The sequence below is a fragment of the Haliaeetus leucocephalus genome, unplaced genomic scaffold (assembly GCF_000737465.1).
Source record: "Haliaeetus leucocephalus isolate CR32 unplaced genomic scaffold, Haliaeetus_leucocephalus-4.0 Scaffold169, whole genome shotgun sequence".
In the NCBI taxonomy this organism is placed as follows: Eukaryota; Metazoa; Chordata; class Aves; order Accipitriformes; family Accipitridae; genus Haliaeetus; species Haliaeetus leucocephalus.
In genome coordinates this window covers 156,571-179,984 of record NW_010972605.1, presented here as the reverse complement: position 1 = coordinate 179,984, position 23,414 = coordinate 156,571, and the positions used below count along the sequence as shown (strand labels likewise).

At 38.7% G+C, this 23,414-nt stretch overlaps 1 protein-coding gene across 2 annotated transcripts in view; it reads right to left on the bottom strand.

Moving 5' to 3' along the window:
- The window catches only part of PARP8 (poly (ADP-ribose) polymerase family, member 8), a 116,990-nt gene that overhangs the window by 53,199 nt on the left and 40,377 nt on the right, over positions 1-23,414 (bottom strand). For both annotated transcript variants that reach the window (XM_010563530.1, XM_010563531.1), the window contains exons 3-6: positions 12,242-12,279; positions 6,972-7,061; positions 5,591-5,661; positions 3,112-3,189 (exon numbers count right to left, since the gene is read on the bottom strand). In XM_010563530.1, the coding sequence (XP_010561832.1) occupies positions 3,112-3,189; positions 5,591-5,661; positions 6,972-7,061; positions 12,242-12,279 (277 nt within the window). The remainder of the gene's footprint in view (positions 1-3,111; positions 3,190-5,590; positions 5,662-6,971; positions 7,062-12,241; positions 12,280-23,414) is intronic.

The following is a 23,414-nucleotide window of genomic DNA, read 5'->3' as shown; positions in this document are numbered from 1 at the left end:
GGTCTGTGTTTAGAAAGTCTCAGTTTTTAATCTGAGACCTGATTCAGATTATTTTGTCCCACATAATGACAAAAAGGTTGCATTTTTAAAGGAGATTAAGTGATTTACAAACCTAAATCCCATTGAAAATCAATAGGACTTGGGCTATTGAATCACTTAGCTACTTTAAAGTATTTATCCATTAAATCCTTAGGGAGGATTACAAGCAGGTGCCTAGGAAGCTGATACAAACATTTAATTTATGACCAAAAGGTCGTAGCTTGTTTTCACTGCCCATCAAATGCCATTTCCCATCTTCCACGGTCCTTGTTTCATCAGCTGCTCTCTTGTCTTTCCAGCTGTAACCACTTAGCAATGTTAAGAATTATCCCTGACCTCCATCTTCCCCAACTGTACTGCAAACAATTACACTGGCATCTATTCCTTCTAGTTGCTAAACTCAATGTTTTTGTCCCCCTTCTCTGTGAGCACAGCAAACACTCATCCCAAATGATGACTAGCTTGCCTTGCCAGTTCCCCACATATACAGTCAACTATTTTGTCTTCCCAATACACCTGGTTCTCACTTAGTAACTCTTACAATCACTTTATTGGAAAAAGGACTGCTCTTTTTCTCTCTCAAGGAACTTTGCTCATTACCTGATCTCCTATTTATTTTCTGAGTCCTCAATATTTTCTTTAATTCTACAGGTCCTCTTTAGAATTTTGTCTTTTTGACCATGAAATTCTAAATTCAAAATTTCCTTTTTTATTCCTTGTTAAATATACTATGATGTCTTTTTCTGGTTTTTGTTTGTTCTCTTCATTTTGCTTTTTGAATATTCGATACTGAAGACAGTCAGAATCATCTGATATTTTATTTTTATTGCTGATTGTGCTGGTTTTGGCTGGGATAGAGTTAATTTTCTTCACAGTAGCTAGGAAGTATATGTTTTGGATCTGTGCTCAGAAAGAACAGTGTTGATAATACAGAGATATTTTTGTTATTGCTGAGCAGTGCTTAACCAGCGTCAAGGCCTTTTCTGTTCCTTACCCCACCAGCGAGCAGGCTGGGGGGGCACAAGGAGTTGGGAGGGGACACAGCCGGGACAGCTGACCCCGACTGACCAGAGGGGTATTCCAGACCATAGGACATCATGCTCGGCATATAGAGCTGGGGGAGGAAGAAGGAAGTGGGGACATTCAGAGTGATGGTGTTTGTCTTCCCAAGTAACTGTTATGCGTGATAGAGCCCTGCTTTCCTGGAGATGGCTGAACACCTGCCTGCCCATGGGAAGTGGTGAATGAATTCCTTGGTTTGCTTTGCTTGCATGCGCGGCTTTTGCTTTACCTATTAAACTGTCTTTATCTCAACCCACCAGTTTTCTCAGTTTTACCCTGCGGATTCTCTCCCCCATCCCACTGTGGGGGGAGTGAGCGAGCGGCTGCGTGAGGCTTAGTTGATGGCTGGGGTTAAACCATGACACTGATCTAATTGGTGGGTTGGGTTTTTTTGGGGCCAGTTATAATTCCTTCAATTAAATGTATTACCTTAAAAAAAATGACAACGCAATATAATGTAGTTTCCACTTCAAATATAAGGGAACTAAATTCTAACCAGTACTGCCTGTTACACAGCTCTTTTACACCTTGCAAAATGATGTAGTGCTCTCTGTGTTCATATCTCATAGGCAGCGTTAATATTTATTCATTCATTTGGGCACTAGCAGGCATTCTTTTCCAAACGTATTAGCACTGGTTCAAGAAATAAGCACTCCCAGCTGTTTGCTGCCTTCTCCTTCACCTTGAGGTTACTGCCCTTTCTGCAGAGTTGAAAAATGGAGCCAGTACACACAACTCATCACTACAGGGCAAAATCAGAAGATTTTTCCTCTCAGGCAGATTAAAATAAGACATCATGCTTTGCACTGAAGTATGTGTCCACAGTCTTCCCCAGCGCTCCGTGGGGCTGTAGGCATTGGCAGCTAAAGGGAGGCAATTCTGCAGTCATTTCTAAAAAGTGAACAAGAGTAAATACCCCATGTCAGTTATTTCTGACACTGAAAATACATTCTTTCAGTTCCAGTTTCAATATCACTTTTAATAGCTTTTTAGGGGCGTGCTTTTTTTTTTGGAGTAAAGCACCTCAACATGTATTTCATGTCCAAACCCCACCATGCTGTTGGCTCTGCAAGATAAGAAGCTTGGCGATGTCCTGCTTATCAGCATCCCACGCTTTCTGCACCAACCCAACTGGCTGGCACTGCTGGCGTGCTCCTGCAGCCTTGGCTCTGCACCCAGGGCACGGATGGCTTCAGCTTCAAGGCTGAGGCAGGGACAACTTTCACAAACAGCAACCATAATTCGTTAAAATGTTCATCAAAATAAACAGTTCTAATAACATAAGTGAGGAATGATTCCTTTGGGGCAATAGTTAGACTAAAAAGATAAGAAAAATCTGAATAAAGAGACTAGCAGCGTGAAGTGCTCTATTGACATTGCAAAAGGAAAAGAGATGAAGAGATTTTATTTCCCAATACATAAGAGAAGGTAATAATAAGTAATTCTGCTGAAGGAACAGGAAGGAGACACAGAGCAGTACATTCATCTAAAAATATGTAGCATTTTTCAAGGTGAATTTAACTGTGGAGCTCAGAAAAAGAGTGGACTATTGCCTAGATCAAAATTATTTTGTAATAACCACTTTTACCATTAAATTGCGGTGCTCTTGACTTTACAAAATGGCAGTCCTCCAGAAGGTAACAGATTTGGATCTAGCCTGTCTTCCTATTTGTATCAATAATGGGATAAGCTTTGAAAAGTGAATATCTATTTCCTGGAAGTAAGCAACTGGCTTCTATTTTCAAATGTTCTGAAGAGTACTTGCTTTTTCTATTCTTACAGCTTTGCAAATGTAAATAAACTAATCTTATTTTAAATTTGATATAATTATGCAGTATAACATAGTCAGTATTTCTGCTATAAAATACTATGTATATATACATATGGCATTCTATTTGATGTTGAATAAACATAAGGAATTAATTATTACCATAAATTTATAATGGAATGAACAACAGAAGCTTTCAAATATTAATTTCTTGAAATTTGTGCAAAAATTTCTTTCATTACCTGTCCTCCATAATAGAATTCCTCAGAATCATTATCTCCTTCAGAGTCTTCTTCAACTGTGCTGTTGTGCCGTGACTCCTTATTGGAAAAGGAAAGTTAACAATGATACAAGTGATATGCTTATCTCACATTTATAGTTCTAATTACAACTACAGGAATTATGGTTTTTACGAATAAGCTCATAGCACCCTTTATTAAGAGATTTTTTAGTATCATTTTTCCAAAAAAGTACTAAGGGCCCGTTTTACGAATAGTGAAATATCAGACAAAAGAAGCATCTACTAATTGAGTACATAAAACCACCCTGAATATGTTGGAGAAATAGTACTTGTCTGGCTACAGACCCAGTGTGGTATTTTAGGGAACTGAGGAGTTCATTATGCTATGTGTGGATACCTCACTCTGTGCTTTTGCTAAACAAAGCATCATTTACCCACCAAGTCAGGTTCTGGACTTAATTCATTTGGTGTTTCAGTGACCTAATAAAATTTTAATTTACTTTATTCTGGTAAATCAATTCTAATAGTTTAAGGAAATAATTCAAGTTCAAACATGAGATCTCTTAAGTTCCTTTCTGTGAAAAACTAACACAGTGCTGCTTAATTATTATTTTTAACAGAAGTTCCAGCCTGTTGCCAGAAAAGTTCAAACTTAGTTTTCTGACTAGCTCTGTTCTGAGACTTTGAAAATTAAGGACTAGAAAGTAATATGCTTACCAAAGTAAAACCTGCTCTAAATAGGCTGCTCTGTGAAAAATTGCACTCAAGTAAATAGAACATCCTGGTACAGACTGCAACTCAGCATGAGTTGAAGTGTTATATTCTGCTTCCCACCAATGGAGCCTTTACTTATAATTATGTAACTGCTTGAAGATACTAATTCTTGTTTCCCACAATCCATGTGTTATTTCTAGGCCCCATGCTGACAAGGACCCCTAAAGAACACCTGTTAAAATCATAATTCTTCACTTTAACCTGAACATGATGCCCTTAGTGCTTATTTTGTATGTATGTCTCGCACAGAACTGCCATAATGGAATAGAAATCAGATGTATGAATCAAAGAATAGAAGTTACCCCTAAATCCCGCATATTCATAAATGTCAAATATACCCCTATCACCAGTTTGTATGGTCAGTCATTCTAACCCCATTTCCCCACCTTCGCCTCTAAAGTCCTGCTCTATTCACTGCATACATAGAACAAAAAACGTATTTCAGCCAGTTTCATGGCAATGTTCTACAACAAGGCATAAAAATAATTTCTGCTTCTACTTCACTGAAAAGAAACAAAGGGACTTTGGTCTTCTTTGGTTTATAATAACCTTAGTTCAAGGGGAAGTCTGTGTTAAAACAGAACTCAACTGAACAAAAATTCAACATGAACCAAAGAGAAATGAAACTCTCACATCAGAATAGTAGCAAACTCATCCTGTCCTAACCAAACCTCTAACTGTCTAGCCAACGTAAATGGTCAGTGTTAGAGACTTTTTTTTAAAGGTACTCTCATATTTAAGTACCTCATTCAACTAAAAACAAAATAAAAACTCAGACTCTGCCCCATAGAAGCTGACTATATCTCAGGCTTTTAATTAAACGGGTAAATTCTTCCTGCACATTTACCGAGCACTGAATACAATGATGAGGCAGTAGAAGTAAAGTATTTCCAGTGCAGCATTTTACATCGAAACTACTAAAAACTCAACCATATACATTAGCATATCTGGGCATGCTTATCTCACCTTTCCAGGATCAAATACAGATCAGAGCCTAAAAAGCAGTTGTCAAGAACCTCAGCAATCACCCTTACCAAAGGAAGTCTTTAAGTCAAGCACCTGAATTCTTGATACAATGCTTGATTTCTTGCTAGGGGTAGGAGCCTACGTGGTACTTTCTTTGAGCCCATAACACTGTCAAGCCCTGTAGACTTCACGTTAGTGCCTCTTCTTTCTTAACGTCTCAGTGAGACTGGTCAGGGACCCATGCCAGAGGTACAGCACAAATACAACTGTGACTAGAAGGCCTTAACACTCCACACACTAATGGTGAATAGAGTCATGTAGAGGTCTAAAGCCTCCAGTGGGGCTGCTGCAGGCTGCACGAAGAAGCAGTGAGCTAATAAATGGGATGTGGTCCTATGTGCAAGAGTAGGTTAAAAGGTAATGGTGTTATGATCTACTTCTCCAGGAGAGCTGTATTTTTAGGGAAGACAGGGTCTACACCACTGCTGGAACAAAAAATGAAATAAATGTCAAAACCGTATTTCCTAGGATAGGAGCATCCCTATCCCAACTAAGTGGTTCACTGGTTAATCCACATATGAAACCCAGAGAACCATGCTCATCTTCTAAAATGTGTAAACGTGTACAGTTTGCCTAAGCACACATTTGATAGGAAATCTATGGTAAATATTCATATTTTATTATTTTCTGTTGTTTCTTAAAATAACTTCTGTTAAAATATGCATACAAGAAATACATACCTCTCCATTCTCCCTCTGTAATTTTGATTTTATGGATAAGCAATAGTTGACATCGCTGGTTTTTCTTAATTCTTAAAAGGGAAAATAGGGAACAACTGTGAAAAATGTGAAGTAATTTTGCATATGCGGACTTGAAATACTTAGTTGCAGTAGTAGAGCAAACAAGGAACAAAAAGTTACAGATATGAAAAGCGTCAAAGAGTTTACAATACAACAGTCTAAAATTCAGAAGTCCATATGTCGTAGAAGATTCATATTTTCAACTGTGAAATGAAACTCAGCTGGTCCATCTAGGAGTTTTTCCCAATCTGCGATTTACAATTTAGCGTCATTCATTGATTTTGTATACTTTATAAAAGAATGAAAAATCAAAACTCCTCAGCAAAATTAAATCAGATCATCTTCTATATAAAAAATAGATTTTTATTCTATTCTAAATGACACGTTTCATTTCTTTTTAAATTACATAAATATTTGCAAGTAACATTTGTCTTAAAACTTCTGACTATAATGGCCAGTTTTTGTTTAGGTGCCACTGCACCAACTTCAGTAAAATTTTTCTTGATTTACATCAGTATAATGAGATCAGAGACTGAAGATCATATTGGTTTTCCAGTGGAATTCAAAGTAATTCTGTGTTACACAAAAAAAGCCCTAAAGCATTGTAATAATAAAAAGACTGCAAAGCCAAGTGTTCCTATCTGAAGAACTGCCAGAATTAAGAGTGCTCTGTGCAGTTTCTCCTGCAGCCTGAAATCATCAGGGAATTTGTCTGCTAAAATCTAAAAAGTCTCTATGGAATATGCACAAATCTTGATTATATATTGTATAAATGGGCCTATATGGCTGAAAAGCATACCCTCTCATGTATCAAATAATTTTTGAAAGTATGGAAATAATTTCAAATTAAAGGTTGCCAAAATCACTGCGAAAAAAACGTTTTTTTTTCTATAGTCTAATTTAGTGAAACAACTGAACCATTTTGTTTTCAACTTCCTGATATAATTCACCAGCAGCAATGGTACTTATAGACTCTTTCATCCCCAATGGTGAAGATTTAGTGAAGTTTTAAGCAAGTGAGCATGAAAACTTATAATTGGGAAGTATTAAGCACCTCTAACTGTATTCAAGAACTGCTTTAGGACAGACTGCAAGACATTAAAAGAATAAAATACATTCTGCCTACACAATCGTGGTGATCCCCAAAAGAAATATAATTTCTTCTATACTGAAATGTAGGACAATTTACTATAGCAAGACTGTGAGAAAATAGCAAACGGTATAGCTGCACACATTAATATATCACCCTCTAAGTGCAGGCAACATCTTGTCTTTCGTCACAAAATATGAACTTGATAAAACACTTGGGACATACGATTACCTGTAGCGATTTGGTGGAAAATTACTGGAATTGGCTCTGTTGTAACTAACACATCTTCATCGTTATCAGAACTGGAAACATAAGTGTTATCTATGAAAGAAAAAAACCTTGCATGGTGAAGTCCAGTTGTGCTCTGCCAGCCCCTTCCCATGTTGCCTGTCCCACCCCTGCACCATAAGGAACCATTCCCCAAATGGTCAGGGAAGCTGAGCGCTATCACCTTCCTGGTGTGGTTTTTTTTTTCTCTTGAGATTGCTAACGAAAAGAAAAATACCAAAAGGATGGAAGATTCGGACCCAAATTTCATACAAGCAATCCTGTGGAGTCTGATGTCATGGCTTTCATGAGTCACACCAAGTGCTGCTCTGAACTGTCCCACAAGGCTTATGGGGGTTTGAGCCAACCTTTCCCAAAATTTAGACTTGTTCCACGCTTTTTGCTGTGCCTGACACTAAAACTCAGGCTAGATCTGCTGTGCAGAGTAATGGCTGCATTCAGAGCTGGGTGTTAACAGCCTAATATGCAAAATACCCGTGCCTCATTTTGCCTAGTCACATAAAGGTTGTTTGAAGTATCTTCTAATCAGTGGATAACTCGTGCCTGATTCAGGAAAAAAAATGAATTCCTCCCACTTAACAAAAATGTTAGGTATGGATACGGATATGAATATGGCAAGTCTATCCCAAATTTTCTTACAAAATGTAGGGATTAGGTCGAGGGGGGTGTGTGTGTGTTGTTTTTTTGGTTTCATTCCTTTTTTGTTTTCCAACCAAATGTTTAGTAACAACAAACAAGGAACAGTAAGTTTTTAGGTAGTATCTGCAGAAGCTAATTTTGCATGAATTGCTGAACTGCCTAGGAAAGTAATAATATTTTGTTTTCTACTGATCTGGGCTGAATTGAAACTTATGCTCTAGAGCAGAAAGGCTGACAATTAAGATAATCACAGATAAAGAGACAAGAGAATTGAACAAGGACTTGATTTATCATAATTCCAAACACTCCGGTCCCACAACAGCAAAGTGCGTGAACTCACATGTAATTTTAAGCATACTGCTGCAATCTCAAAGCCTTTGACCACAGTGCTTCCGGTGAAACGTTAAAGATGTTCACATTAATTGAGCAGTAAATTCAGTAGCATTACCCTTTGTATTACAGAGGTTCTCAGCAGCCTGTATCAAGACGAAGCCCCGGCGCTGCTGCCCCTTTCTCGCCCAGGTGTGCCACGCTGCCTTTGCAGACCAGCAGCTGCGCTGCTGCACAGGGACAGGCGCGTGGGGCTTTCCCAGCCCACTCGCTGCCTGTGAAACACCCTTTCTGCCACATTCACACACATCTACTGAGCCTGTCACTATCCCACACCTTCGCCTACTTCCAGTCCCGTGCTGTCCCTCAAGCTAATCTGAATGATCTTCGCTCAGCCCAGCAAACATGTATTGCGTGCAGGCAATTGCTGCAGGAGGCTGACACCACTTTTCCCTGAGCACTGCTCTCCAGTGGGCACAGCCACCTGCTCAGTCTGTGTCTGCTCGGCTATGCGCTTGGCACAGGGATGTGTCTCAGAGCCACAGCATCAAGCGAATACAAGGGGCTCCCCTTCAGCCATCTGCCAGCGTTCACTCCTTCTCCCACTTTGCCTCTCAGCAGGACAGGCTGTGAACTGCGCCTCCAGGACAGATGCACCTCACCCTCTCCATGAACCCCTGCCTTGCCTCTATTTGCATGCAGCACCTAGCTGTCATCATTTCGGTGTCAGCCTCACCATGCCGGATGGCTCTGGGCATATAGGACACAGGCCCATTCCTTTCCCACATTTGGGAGTGAAACTTAGTGCTATAGAATCTAATGAGCCGGAATAACAGAGGCCACCATTTGGCTCTAAATAGACATAACACCATATATGTATGGATGGGAGAAAGGAAACCTGTGCACTAGAACTTATTGCTATATGAAAAAGTATGAAAAACAACAGCATGTGCTGTGCAGAATAGACAATTACCAAGATATACATATATGGAAAAAAGGACTGCTCAATTACAGGTTTTACAGATTTTAATTATATTTTTATGTTCATTGTCATTCTTTCTTGGCAGCTGCATAATATGATTTTCACTGCCAAGGTTTTGTTTTTCTTTTCCATTTGGCAGCCATTAGGGTTTTTTTCTTTCCTTCCATCAGTCTAATGAAACCTGAAATTAAGATACTGGTTTTGGATTGCTTTCATTCAACATCCAGTTTCTAACACACTACACCCAGGAACACCTCTCCTCTTCTAGCAGAGGACCTAGTGCCTGGACCTAGCAGAGGGATGCAGCAAACCACTCGCTGCCAAACTGGTTCTCCCCGTCTGCTGCAATCTAATGAGGTCTAAGAAAAGGATGTTTCTGTTTACATGTGTGTAACCCACAAATCACTGGATAAAAGACTACAGCGGTTCTACAAGTTTACAGCAGCCAACATGTATCACTCCAAACATATATTCATTAGCAAAATGCTTGTTGCTGTAATGGTTCTCACGGGAGCCATGATCCACTCATATTAATGGGACTTTAGTCTACTCATTGATGTTATATTCTATAACTGCTCCTTAGGAGCATTATTTTCCCCAGTTGTGTCAGTGTTATGAGAAAATGGTTACAGAGATACTTTGCTGGAACTGATATACCTGCCTCTAAAATTTGCAGTGATATTTTCACAATTTCAGCAATGTATACATAACTTTGAGACATTACTGTCTCAACACTATTCCTATTAAGTTCTTCAGTGTGCCTTTGTGAGCATATTTTTAGCTTTCATGCATAATTATGAAACTTTCAAACACCTTCCATTATTGGAAGTTGTCATGTCATATTATGGTTCTTATAGGTATGATTTAATGCTCAGCTGTTTGTAATCTTTTGATGTATTATGAAGCAATTCAGCAATAGCTACACACTGTTATCAGTGCCAAAGTGGTGATGCTGCATACGTAACAGCAATGCAAGAAGCTAGAGTATGCGCACTACCCAAAGCTCTTCTTATAGTACCTAAAATTACTTCTGGTGGTATCACTTTTGGCTGAATGAACATCATTTGTATAGTAACTTAATCTCTTCTATTTTCATGTATTTATTGCATGCATTAGAAATTTATCTGATGACCAACAAGCCTTCTCCCGGATTTCCAAATTTGATCCACTGTGTATTACACACTCTTAGTCTCCAGAGAATACAGCTTTGGCATAGCTACACACTAATGGACTACTTTTGATCTGTAAAGATTTATCCTGTGAGAAATTTAATTTGATGAATATGTGCTGCTTTGAACTCTATCAACTAGCAGCAATACTTGAAGATCACCTTCCAGTTGAGGAGGGCATCAGCACAGAGCTTCCCAGACTTGACATCATGCACTCTGTCATGTCCCTGAAACATCCCTTAAAATACATACCAAAGAAAAGAGCCACAGTCAGCAATAATGTTAAGTTAGAGATTTAGGACAAAGGGAGGTGACAAAGAATCTGGCTCACCAGTATTTTTAGGATCAAAGCTGTAAAATGGCAAAGAGTCATTATGATTCCTAACACAGTGAACACCTCTTCATCACAAAGAAAACATACATACTGCAAAAGCTTGAGATATGAATTAAATCAGGTCTTTGAAAGCTTTGAAAGGTTAGATTTTAATCAGTATACATGTGCAGCTGGTTTACCCCTGGCTCCCCCACTTAGCTACAGTGTAAAATGTTCAAATTCTATCCGGCTTTAAAATACAGGGGATGATGGTAGAGAATATTTATTAGGTTTTAGAGCCACTAAAGTCACTCAGGTTTGTAGGCCATCAGGGCATGCTGCCAAGGAGCATTCATAAGGGCGAGTTTGAGGTCTGTCAGACAGAACAGTTTGCCAGGAGATGACACCTCACATGCTGTGGGAGTAACTGCTGGTTCAGTGCTCCAGCTTGCCATTTAGTTAGAGGTTCCCACAGAACAAGTTTTGTGATGTTTAATAAAACAAACTGTTAATAACATATGATGAAGATTTTTTTCAACTATTTATCCCTCCGTTCATTGTCAGGTCAATGGAGTAATCAGTAAATCAATTTATCACTGGTATGACTGTGTATTTTACGAACCTCAGTTTCTCCCCTTACTACACCTTGAATAGATTATTATTAGTAGTAGCAGTTTTCTCTCCAGTTTTTAACTGGTAAAAAACACCTCTCTCATTCTTTCACATAATCAATTGTATTTAGCATCACTGATGATGCTGATTTCTCTCTGCATCTGCTTCAAACACTGGTGTTTTGAACAGACATATGTCTGCTGCTTATCAGTGAAGATCAAAGCCTCACTTCTTTAGAAATCCTAAAAGAAACAAGAAATATTTCTTCTAGAAATATTACAGAGATGTTATGGATAAAGATCAAAAAAGGCCAGAGGGTTTCTTATCATTCATGGTACATACACTATTAAATAATCCCAGGTGCAAAATACACAATATGGTGCAATCCAGCAGTACTATCATCTACCTTTACTTGCACAGCACCTGCCTGTCCTCACCCCTGTTTCCCTCTCCTGCTTCTGCTGACCTCTGTGCCACCTGAAGCATCTGTGCAGTCTCTTTGTGAAGGAAATCAGGGAAATAAGCTAGCTGAAAATGAGCTTTCACTATTGCCTGGTTGTCTTTCATATGAGTAATTCCCCTTGTCTGGATTGGCCACACGGCTACACAAATGGTTTTGCCAAGAGTACGAAACGGAGGCAGGACTGAGCAGCTGGGAACAGCTTTGCAAGCTTACATTACCAAAGACATACCCATACACAAACCCGTGGCTCCAGCTGACCCTGAGAAGCACCAACGCGCAGTCCACAGGCTTAACTTGAAGAACGTGAGTAGTCTCATTAAGGTCTAACACAGAAGTGCTTTGCTGGCCCTGCGCCAGACTGCTCAGCCTCTTGAAAGATCAAGCTTTATCTACCATGCCAAAGAGGAGTTGGGCGCTTTCTCACTCCTATCACTGTTGGCTGCAGACACAGAAAGCATCGGTCTCCGTACAGACACAGAGCTCTGGTCTCTGTAAACTTGTGAACCAGGTTTTCTCACCCTGACCCAGCTGATAAATGATGCCTGAAAAGGAGAAATGACTGTGAAAATAATCTAACTAATGGAACATGATTAGCACAAGGGTGCACCTGGAAGACATCAACACCCTTTCAGATATTCTCATCTGAATATGGCAAATTGCAGTAACATGCATACATGGGTCACGGACAAGAATGTTGCACTGTACCTGGGTAATCCTCAGAGACATGCACTGAATAGGATACACTGTAAAAAGAAAAAAAACACCAACAGAATTAATAACAACGACATTAACTGATGGCAGAACATTTTTTTCCTGCTCCTGTATTATTTTACGTTTATTTATAGGTTCCTGCTGGTTTCCAGGACAGAAGGCAACAGCTATTTTGATGGCTTTTGAAGTGCTCAGCTGAAAAAAAAAAAAGCATCATGCACATTTTGAAAGCTTACTTTGCTAAATTGGCACATCCTGATTTCAACTTTCTTAAAAAGAATATCAAGACTGCATTATATTCACTTTAGAGTAACATTTCACAATATCTGTACTTATGCTTAAAAAAAAAAAAAGTTCCTCTTTGAACACCAGAACTAGAAAAGCCCAGTTTTCCCTGCATCTGGTTTCTGGGGTTGACTCAAGACTCAGTAGGAAGCCTTTCTTGCTGGCTGGGGCACTTCTGTACATTCCTGTTAGTCTCAGGAAAGGCTCTGGATGGCTTGGGCTCCTTCCTCTCATCAAAAGCCCTTATTTATAACAGTTGTGGCAATTTTATTTGATACCTGTACCTCTTTGTCAAGCTGAGTTCAAATCAAATTTGAAAGAGCCATCGTCACGCTAAAGGGTAGCTTCACTACACGGATTACCTGAATCTGTTTCATCAGAAAACAGTCATACAAACGCATCATCCTGGTCCTCCAGCTCAGCCCACATGTGCTTTCACCACCACCCAGTGAGATCTTCACTAAATTCACTGCTGATAGCAGGACAAATGGGCATGATGGTCTGATTGGTTATCTAACTACCCACCACATCCTTTTGATTTTTTTTAAGGTTAAAGCGTGTCTTCATTTTGCATTAGAAACATTCAACTCTGCAGCATGCTGAAAGCTTTCTGTTGTATAATTCATGTCCTTTTCACTTCTAAATCCTATAAATTGTATGTGTCAACTTACACATTTAAATAATACATGGTGTGTGTTCATGTCTGTAGTGAGTTAAGCAGACAGACAAAGGCAGGATGGCACAGTCCTCTTAAATTTTGGTATGTGTTGTACATTGCTGAAAGGGATTCAGTGGATCTTTCTAAATTACATGAATACAGCTTCCATGTAGACTATAAAATAAACCCATGTATGATTTTTTTCTTTTTCTCTCTTAAGGACTTCCACTGAATGAGCTCCACTTTCACAATCCAATGACTGTAGGAGGTAATCAATATGAAAAAGTAGGTCCCTCACACTTTCTTCTGTACGTCAATCGATTACCGCACAGCTCTGTCACCTGTTTTTGCACATCATCTCTTCTAGCATAATTCATTTTATGTATTGTTTGACTAAGAGGCAAAGATGTCTGTTTCTTCAACAGCTGCAAATGTTCACATAAATTGAAGCAGAAAGAGTGTTTATTACAGCTGACAACAGATTTAGCCACACAACTCTTGATAGCCTCAGTAAAGCCAGAATTAAATCCCATCACTGTGTAAATTTAAAATTTGGTGATTCTTCTCTTTTAATTCTTTTTCAGACATTTGGAATAGCCAGCATCTGTATCCCCTCATCTTGGAGCATTTTCCCTAAAGACTGGGGTATTTAAATCTACTTAATCTGCCATGGCATAAAATATCACTATTTTTCACTATTTTTAAGGACATATTCCAAAATAAGGAAATGTTATATCTCAGTGCAGTCATGTGTGGGGAATTTTGCCCTGTGGTGCAAAAAAAAACCCAAAAACCCCCGACACAAAAACCCCAAACCAAAAAAAAACCCTGAGAAGTTAACTAAGGGCCTGTTCTTATCAAAACCCATCTTCTAGATGTTGTGTTTGTAACCATGACTTCTTCTACTCCCAAAAGAAGTACTTCAGTCTTGCTCATTTAGACTGGCTGCTCGCATGCCTCCTTGCTGCCTCCAGAATTGCAGTGTATGGGTTTGTTTGACTGTTGTTATATAGGGTTATATTCAAGTGTGGACTTTTATTTCAAGAAAAGAAAAATCTTTCTAGAACTCACTCCATATTCTAATTTAAAAAAATCTCAATCCAATTTAAAAACTGCAGCAAAGCAGGGAAATTCCACATACGTATAAAAAAAAGTTCTTTATATCGAGAAAAAGAACAGGGGCTGAATAAGTTACAGAATTTCCATCAGTGCAGATATTCAAAACTCAACTGGATAAGGCCCTCAGCAACCTAATCTAACTTTGAAGCTGGACTTGACTTCAAATTTAACTTCTGCTTTGAGTGGGAGGTAGACCACGTAGTCTGCACAGGTCATCACCCCACATAATTACTCTATGCATGTATGTGCAGAAACCCTATGAAAGTGTGTTTCTCTTCCTTCTTCCTCATCATCTGGTATCTATGGCAGCAGCAGCTGTGGTGACATTAAATGGAAACTAGTAAGAAAAAAATACACTGTAGGTCTTGTGAGATGGAACTAAAATGAAAATGTTCATGAAGATGCAGGTTAGAAATAGTCTCAAGCCAGATCCTGTAATGACTGTAAGCAAATTCAGGGTCTGACCCAGAGCCCACTGAATCCAGCAATGGTCTCACTACTAAGATGAATATTATCAGAGAGGAGAAAGGAACAGAACAAAACTTGGTTTTGTGTCCCAGCTCACCCCTGTGATTGTCACATCACATCACACTTTGGTACATTTTTCTGCACTCAGGATAAACTGCTTCGTACTGACTGTGCACCTGATTTGTTAGAAAACAAGATATATCAGGCTAACAAAGCTCTCTTAAGAGGCTCCTGTCCTGCAGCCACCTAAGCATTTTCCTGTTGACTTCCATGAGATTTAGAGCCAAGACAGAAACACGGGACTGTGATGGCTTACGGGACCTTAAACAGCACAGGCTTCAGTGAAGATGCAGATGTTCAACACCTCTCGGTGTTAAATCCTCTCAGAGCCAAAGAAAGCCTTTACTGAAGCAGCTTTCTCATTTAAGTACTCAGAAATGCAACTGGAATTAATTTAGGCTTGGCCACCACATAGAAGTACAACATGATTATTCCAGTGAGGGATATGATTTTTCCTTCTGGCAGTGCTGTTCCCGTCTACAACCCTACTGCAGTTACATTGCTATAAATACAGCTTATAGCACTATAATTTATTTCCATTCCCATAAACACATTCTAACCAGCCAACCATCATCCTTGCTCATTCAGTTATATTACTTTAGCTATATGAACATAGTTAAACTCTTGGGTGTAAACAAAGCCTCAATGATGGTGTTATTTCTGTTTTATTCAGCCTAGACCCTCTGCAGAAGGCATCCTACAATACATAGATTTCTCAACCCTTAAGCTCAGAATAAGCTTCATACTAGAAATGGCCCAGTAAAATTTTTGGTTTTTAACAAACAGTAAAGCACCATATGAGAAATTAGTGAGAGCTGTTATGTTTCACTGCTTGAGGTTTTAATGTAAACTTCTTATTGCTTGAAATAATATTAACATGTAGATCCACAGCCTTAGCTTAGTAAGAATTCTACTCACAGGGGCCTCCTTGAAAGCATTTTCCAATGTGTTTTAACTGTATCCCTTCCTTCTTCAGAAAGATTATCCTGCAGAGGTCCGTCTGCATTTGAGAACTAATTCATCAGCTAGATGGGGATCCACCACATAATTGCTGTTTTTCAGATTAATCTGTCCTAGTTTGATACAGAACAAGCAGATTCACCTGCATTTGACATTACTATAATTTCTCAAAGCTCGTTAAAAAGGAGTCCTGAACTCAAACTCATTTTACTACCAGGCAAAATATTACCCCAAAATTGAACCTGCGGGACAAAGAAAAAAAATCCATGAACACTGAAAAGAGGCAGCAAAGCAAAAGCTACTGCGACAAAGCACATTCATAAAAAAGGAAAAGAACCAGCTTCACCTCTTTACATCAATTTGTAAGACTGTTTCCCATGCCTTGAACTGCAGTTTTTATCTATCACAGTACAAACCCCAGAATCAGGCATGCATCCTGAAGCCACAACAGTAATGCTGGAGCTGGAGCGTATGACTGGAGTGTATCTTCCCATCAAATTCACGTTATCTCAACTGTATGCCACCTGTAGTTTCTCTCTAGGAAAGAAATCCTTTAAGCTGAATTTCCAGCTGTTTTGCACAGCAGGAACAGCATGAAGCATCTGGCGCAAGTCTAAGATTTATGCCTATGGAGCAGTTATGACAATTCAACCAGCTCTGTCCCATAGCGACAGCTTACTTACTGCCTTATTAAGTGTGGAAATTGTGATCTAGTTTCTAGTCCAGTTTTAGCTGTCTCTACTAGAGCCAGAGCTCCATGTGCTAATGTTGCAGTTTGCAAACTTGCTGAAGAAAGGAAACAAGACTTTTTGTCATGTGGAATTTTCTGGTAGTCTAATGCTAATCTGTAACAAGATATAAGAAAAGAGTAAATAGGATTTTCTTAATCTTAATACACCTGGAACTACAGAATTCAGAAGATCTTATTTTTCGTTTATGATATCCAAAATCCCAGATCTAGGTCATCAATGAAGTAATACAGTAAGTTAATAGGATGCACGAAATTTTGTACCTGAAGAAAAATACTAAGACTCAGCAAAGTAAGCTATGGACAAATACACAAGATTAAATGCTACTGTGGTACTGATTATATGCCAGGGTTAGCTTCTAAACAAGCTGGTGAGCTGAAGAATAGATCAGTGAAACCTTGATAAGAAAAATAAAATTATACTGGTGAAAGCTTTGGGCCAAACAACCTTTTTAATGATCTGCATAACTTTTCTGAAAGCATGTCAACCTGATGTTTTTACTCTCTTCTGGCTGAGGCAGTAAGAAGGAATAAAAATAATGTCCAGCTGAAGAGGTGCAACTGAAATTGTATTCTTTTACCAATTTCTAGCTATCAACTCTCAAAATTACTACTCACCTTCAGTATCTACACATAACATGCCACAGTAGAACATTTCATGAATGTCCACTAATTAAGAAAATATTCCCACTCCCATCTTCACTCCTTTGTTTCCTTATCTTCGAAAATGCTTCCAAATTCTTCAGTGGATTCCTATTACTTTCACATCCTTTAGCCTCCTCTTCTACTTCAACAAGACCACAATTTGATCCTGAAGCCAGACTCTTCATACTATTTTACTTCTGACCAGGCTTTTTCCTCAAATGAAAGAAAATTGGTTTCAAAAGGATTCCACCATGAACATAGGCCACTCTATTTTCTAATAACTGGTCAGAGATACAGTTTGAAACCTAACAGCTTGGTAATAAATCATGTCACAAATACAGGCTGGAAATTATGATTTTCAGAAGATGTACTGTGGGATTCCATCCAAATGAAACTTTCAAATTGCATTCCCGAAATATCTGACCTTTGAACAAGTGCCTTGAGAATTGGTAGGACATGAAGGTTTTTAGGTATTGGCCAGCTGAAAAACTAGGTAGGCTATTTACACAATAAATCTGGAATACTTAACAAGAAAAAAAAATCCATTCATCTTTTTCTTTATTTTGTAGTTGACATTATTTGAATTAGGAAATTCTCTGAAGAGAATTACAATTCAAAACTAATACTTAAAAACACTACAAAAGGCTTCCATGTCAAGTCTTTCTTCCAATTTGTACAAAGATAACAAGAACACAATTAACAGCAGAAGGGACCCAGCAGCCATAAGCAGCAATTCTCTATGGCAAAAAGATCTCTTCTGCTTAATGGACACTGCCAAAGACAAGCCTTCTAAAGTCACAGCCTGGAGACAACCATTTCATTCTATGTTGAAGACAGAACAAACAAAATCACTATAAAAGCAACTGAACAATAAGCAAAAATTACTACTGTGATACTTACAGCTAGGACAAAGAAACTTAATGCAAACTCTCCTTTTGGTGCCACAACCATGAGTGAATAATAAATGTTAGTTTTTTTGACAATTTATGAACAAGTGAATTAGCAAAATACTTCACCACTTGGTATGCATGACTACTGTACTATGAAACACTTCATTACCTTTCAATGGAGCCCTTAAAAACCGATGTAATTACACTATGGGTGAAATAATATTGCTCTTCCACTCTGGAGTTTTTGGGAGATTCCATCCCACCCAACACATCGGCTGAGGAAGTGCTCCACTGAAGGTCATATTCAGAAATACACATAAAACTGTGGCAGCACTCTGAATTTTACTACCAGGCAAATTTTGTAATCAACTATTGCTAGCACTCAGAATGTCTTTAGTAAAATATATGGAGACTTTTAAAATGTATTTATAAATGTACATTTATAATAATGTAACACACATTTTATTGTATTGCAAATCACATTAAGGAGTGAAGTAAATACTCGTAGCCAATACAAATCAGCAAGTACTGCATTCCGTTCATTCATGATACCTTTACAATACAGCCCCAGTAATGTGACAAAAACATAAATGGAACTGAAAAAAGTTCCAGTTGCGTAAAACACTAACCACAAAGGGATGTGCACCTCCAAACAGACAGATGGATGAACAGTAGTTAAAATCATGCAAATTAGAAATAAGAAAGATAGCACATCACATGACATCATTTGAAAATAAAAGTTTGCATAAGGGTTTTTAAAATACAAATAAATACACACGGGTTTTGCTCTTTCACACAGTGAAATAACTATTGGAGCAGAGGGCTTCTTTTTTTTTAAGCAGTAAAATAAAAACTGATGTCATTAAATAAAATAACAATTACTGAAAAACAACCTTATGATCTTCTGGAAAAAAGAATTAGAAGTCTCCACAAATGAGACAAAAATTAAAAGGAAGTGGACCTAAGTTTTCATGCACATATTAGCACAACTATGGAAAAAGTGACTGTTAATCAAGGGCAGCAAAAATAATCTCACTGTATTAAAATTTATTGTCTTTTCTGTTACAGAATTTAGAACTTGAATTAAATCCCACTGAAGTCCAAGGGAGACTTTAATACTTAACAAGAAGATTACAGGCAAGTTGCATAGAAAATACAAGACTTCTGGCCCCTACCACACTCCTGGTATTTCTAGAAACAAGTACTTAATCACTTTGCTAAAAATTTCAAGATGTGTTCCAAAAGGTGCAAATTTTGGTGAGCACTTTTTTCTTTTTTTTGTATTTGCAGCTTGTTATACAACTGGACTGTGAACCATTTCATATCCATGTTATTTTCAAGATTCCTGATAAAACAAGCTTCATAGATTTCTAAACAGCTTTTGAAGTATCCTTCAAAATGTTTTGAATGTGCGTCTGCATCTCACCAATTTGTTTGCAGATATACAGGCCACCTTAAATTTCCTTAGTTCACATTAGTTCAACGAGTTTCTGTATCCCTTGTGATCCAGTAACTGATGACCCAGCATCAGTCACAGCTATTTTTTGCTGCTAGATAGAGACAGGTGCTTGCTAAGAATTGAAATTGGTGCACACGCTCCTTTCACTATACATCAAAACTCCCCATGGTGCACCAGCCATTATACAGAAAAGAATAACAAGCGACTCTGAGTAACCTTTTCCTCTGGATGCCGGAGAATGCGCATGTGTGATGACATATGAAAAGTCCCAGGCATATCTACTGATGACACATTAGAACTATTCCAAAGACAGATGAGCAGTGTCAACGTGTCAAAAATGGCACTGCTTTCATTTTGTGACATAACCTGGAGGAATAGAGGCGCTGAGTCAAAGTTATTACATGTTTGCATTTGTCACTAAAAGTAATGTTGCTACTGGTCCTTTCATGCAACCAAAGTGCATCTGTATGAAATGGTGAGCATTATTCATAAAGCCCTGCTTGATTTAGCATGTTCTTCAAATAAAGGGGATACAGAAGACTGCAGCTCAACCATTTCCCTTTTGCAAAGCATCCAATGAAAAAGGCACGGCAACTTCTAGTAAATGCACCAAAGTCTATAAGATTAATAATCACTGCAATAAACACAAGGGCACTCCTAAAAATAAAAATAGCCCTTATGAAATAAGCAAATCAAGGACACTTGGGGGGAAAAAAAGTGTGTGCTGTGTGCCATTCTAGAAAGGGTTACATCAAAACATGGCTACCTGTTCAAAGCCAGGTTGTCCATAATCAGACTACCAGAATCAGACCATTTCACCCAGAACTACAAAAGCTGCCTCTTCTTGCAGTCACCCTGTCTGACCAGGTCCAGCTCCCTCCCCTCAACACAGATACTCTTTAAACCTCTCTTCTGCGCTCTTCCTTCTCTCCACTGATCCCACTGGTTTGAATTCTCCCTCCATCCTCCACACTAGCTCTTCATCTATTTCAGTCTTCCCCAGAACACAGAGCACAAAACAAACTCAGAACAGCAACCTCTTGACCCAGCTCAGCTGCAGCCAGAGCAGCATGTATGATCATAGCCTTTGGGCATCTTATTTCCAGGGTTAGGCCCATCTTCTTCCACTATGTGTTTTCTACAGTTTCTTTTTTTCTTCTTTTTTTTTTTTTTCAGATGAAAGTTTTTCCTCTCTTCAGCTTCTTTCTTTTTGTTTTGAGTATCACTGTTAGAAGCAACCATGATATGCTCTTTTCAGAGCCAGTGAAAAGTTAACTTAAAGCCATGAGGGTTTTGGCCCACTTTGTTCTTATTGGGACGCTGTTCTGAGGCTCTCACGACTGTAATTCTAGTAACTGTGTTTTCAATTCAGATAAATTGAACAGAAACCCTTTGTCCAATCCCTGTACGAAGCCTCTGTATTGTGATCTTTCAAAACAAAAATAAAAGGACATAAAAGGGAACAACCATGATCCCAAGGCAGAAGCACAAGGCAAACTACAAACTGAACAGTTACAGTGATCCAAGCAACAGAAGAGCGTGCCTTGTCATAGGAAGTTTTACCAGACCATATTAGCAGATAATTCCAGCGTCTTACCAATCATTAAAAATAAAGCCCATATAAATCCTTGGAGACATTCGCTGTTTAACTTCGTTGTGTCCCTAACAAGTGGAATGGCTCCTTTCCTTTACATGCTGCGTTCAGCAAAGGAGAGAAGTCCTAGGCATCCTTCTTAGACCACTCTACACATTCATTAATTAGTTGGCATTTTGCTTGTTTATCTAATGAGGTGTGAGACAGCCACTGCTGTGCAGGGAGAAAGTAACAAATGTGAATACTCCTTCTCTTCAGTTCTTTGAGATATCTCACAGAAGTCAAATTTTTCCCTTCTCTCTGCCCCGCCCTCCTCCCCCCCTCCCCGCAAAATCCCCAACACTTCTTGGTATAGCTGAAATACTGTATTTGTGGACTAAAACTATTTTTTTCTGTAAGTACCATACATATAGCCTCCATTAAGATCAGTACAAACTCAATATATAACTTCCAAATATAGAATTTGAACGTCAAGCTATAGCTTTTAGGAATACTCTAAACAAGTGCGTATTCTTGCATGCATTCAACATAACAAAATCCCATAGGGCAAGATTTTCAATAGATGTTACCTACGAAATTGCCCAACCCAGTTTATTCATGCCAATATAATGCATTCATGCAATTCAGGACCACTGGCATACCTACAGCCAGTTATTTATCTATTGCTTACAAGTACACACAGTCTCCTTCCTGGTCAAGTCAGTAAGGCGGTGTCCAGCACCACTGAAAATTGCTAGACTATGACACACCACGGACCCATATCCTGCACAATTTTAATCCAAGATGACAATTGCTGTTCCTGAATCCTATGCCACAAAGCTGCAAGGATTGCTTGCAAACCTGAGGGGTTGGCTCATCCTGCTGTCCCATTACACTAACGTGGTCAAAATGACACCATTTTCTGTGGTTAGAGACACAAAAGGAGGTGCTACGTGGCCAGCTGCAAGGCCAGCCGGGTTTGCCTCCTCAGACCAAAAGACCCAAGAATTACAGTGGTGCGAGGGACAACATGAAACACGAGAACAGGTCAGACTCGCACTCCTGGAGCCTCACTGGGATACCTGTAACACCCCTGCCACTATACCACAGTCATGAACAGCGTGGACTCACAAACAGCAAATAAAATGAAAAATTCAGTGTGAGATGACATCAAGAAAAGATGATTTTTTTTCCCCTTTCTTTTCAGATATGACAGTTTCAGTGTGAAGGCACAGGTACACTTCAAATACAACATTCAGTCCTGGGTGTCCTTACCATTAGAAAGATGTCAGTAAATTCCAGGGAGTACAGGAATCATCAGGAAACAATCACCAATCTGGCAGAACAGGCCGGTGAGCGAAAAAATTTAAATGTGTTCAGACAGCTAGGTATACACAGTATGGCAAATCAGTGAGCAAGTGTGGTAGGAAATGTGATGACTGCTGAGACATGTTTTCCAGGGTGCAAACATGAAGATGGATATCATACTTACAAGATGGCCCAAGGAAAAATGGCAAACCATATTAAGGTGAAATTAGTGGAAAAAGTATAACCTGGCTGAAAATCAGAAATGGAGAACCCCATTAAAAAGTGAATTAGTCTCCCAGGGAAGGGGTAGAGGGCTAATCACATAGCCATTTAAAGTCAGGATGGAAAAGAAGCTTAAGTAAAATTCATGGAAAAATTTTTCATTGGCAAGGTTAGTAACAAATATGTTTCCCATTGCTAGTTTCAATGAGTTACAAATGAGCAAAATGTTACTTGCCATTCTTACTAGTAGCTCAGAGAAGGAAGTTGTAGGTTGACTATGACATTGATGACTCTCAATGTGACTCATGAAAAAAGATTCAAAGTACACCCCTGTACTATAGTGCAATAGTCTGCAGAATAATAGCAGCAGGGAATTTCAGTTCAAGCACTTTTTATGCATTTGAAGTGGCAGTACTGGCTAAGATCTGAAACAGTTCTTCCACCAACTTCTCATGAATTCTAGCTGTTCCTGAATATCACACACTCTGATTTCTTCTTCCTGACAGAATGTAGTAGAAAGCATACTATAGTATTTTTTTTTGCATTTAGGCATATTTAGTAATGGCTCATCTAATAAGGAACAATTTCTAAATACACAGGCTGTTCTTGGGCAAATGAATGCTTCTAGATGCATGACCGCTCACAGAATATTAATTTCATACTATACCCAAACAACCATACCTGAATATAGTCTGGCAGACATTCCTACAGAAAATGCTAAGCAAACTACAGAACAAGTAACAAAAGATAATTTTAGTATGCTATACCAACA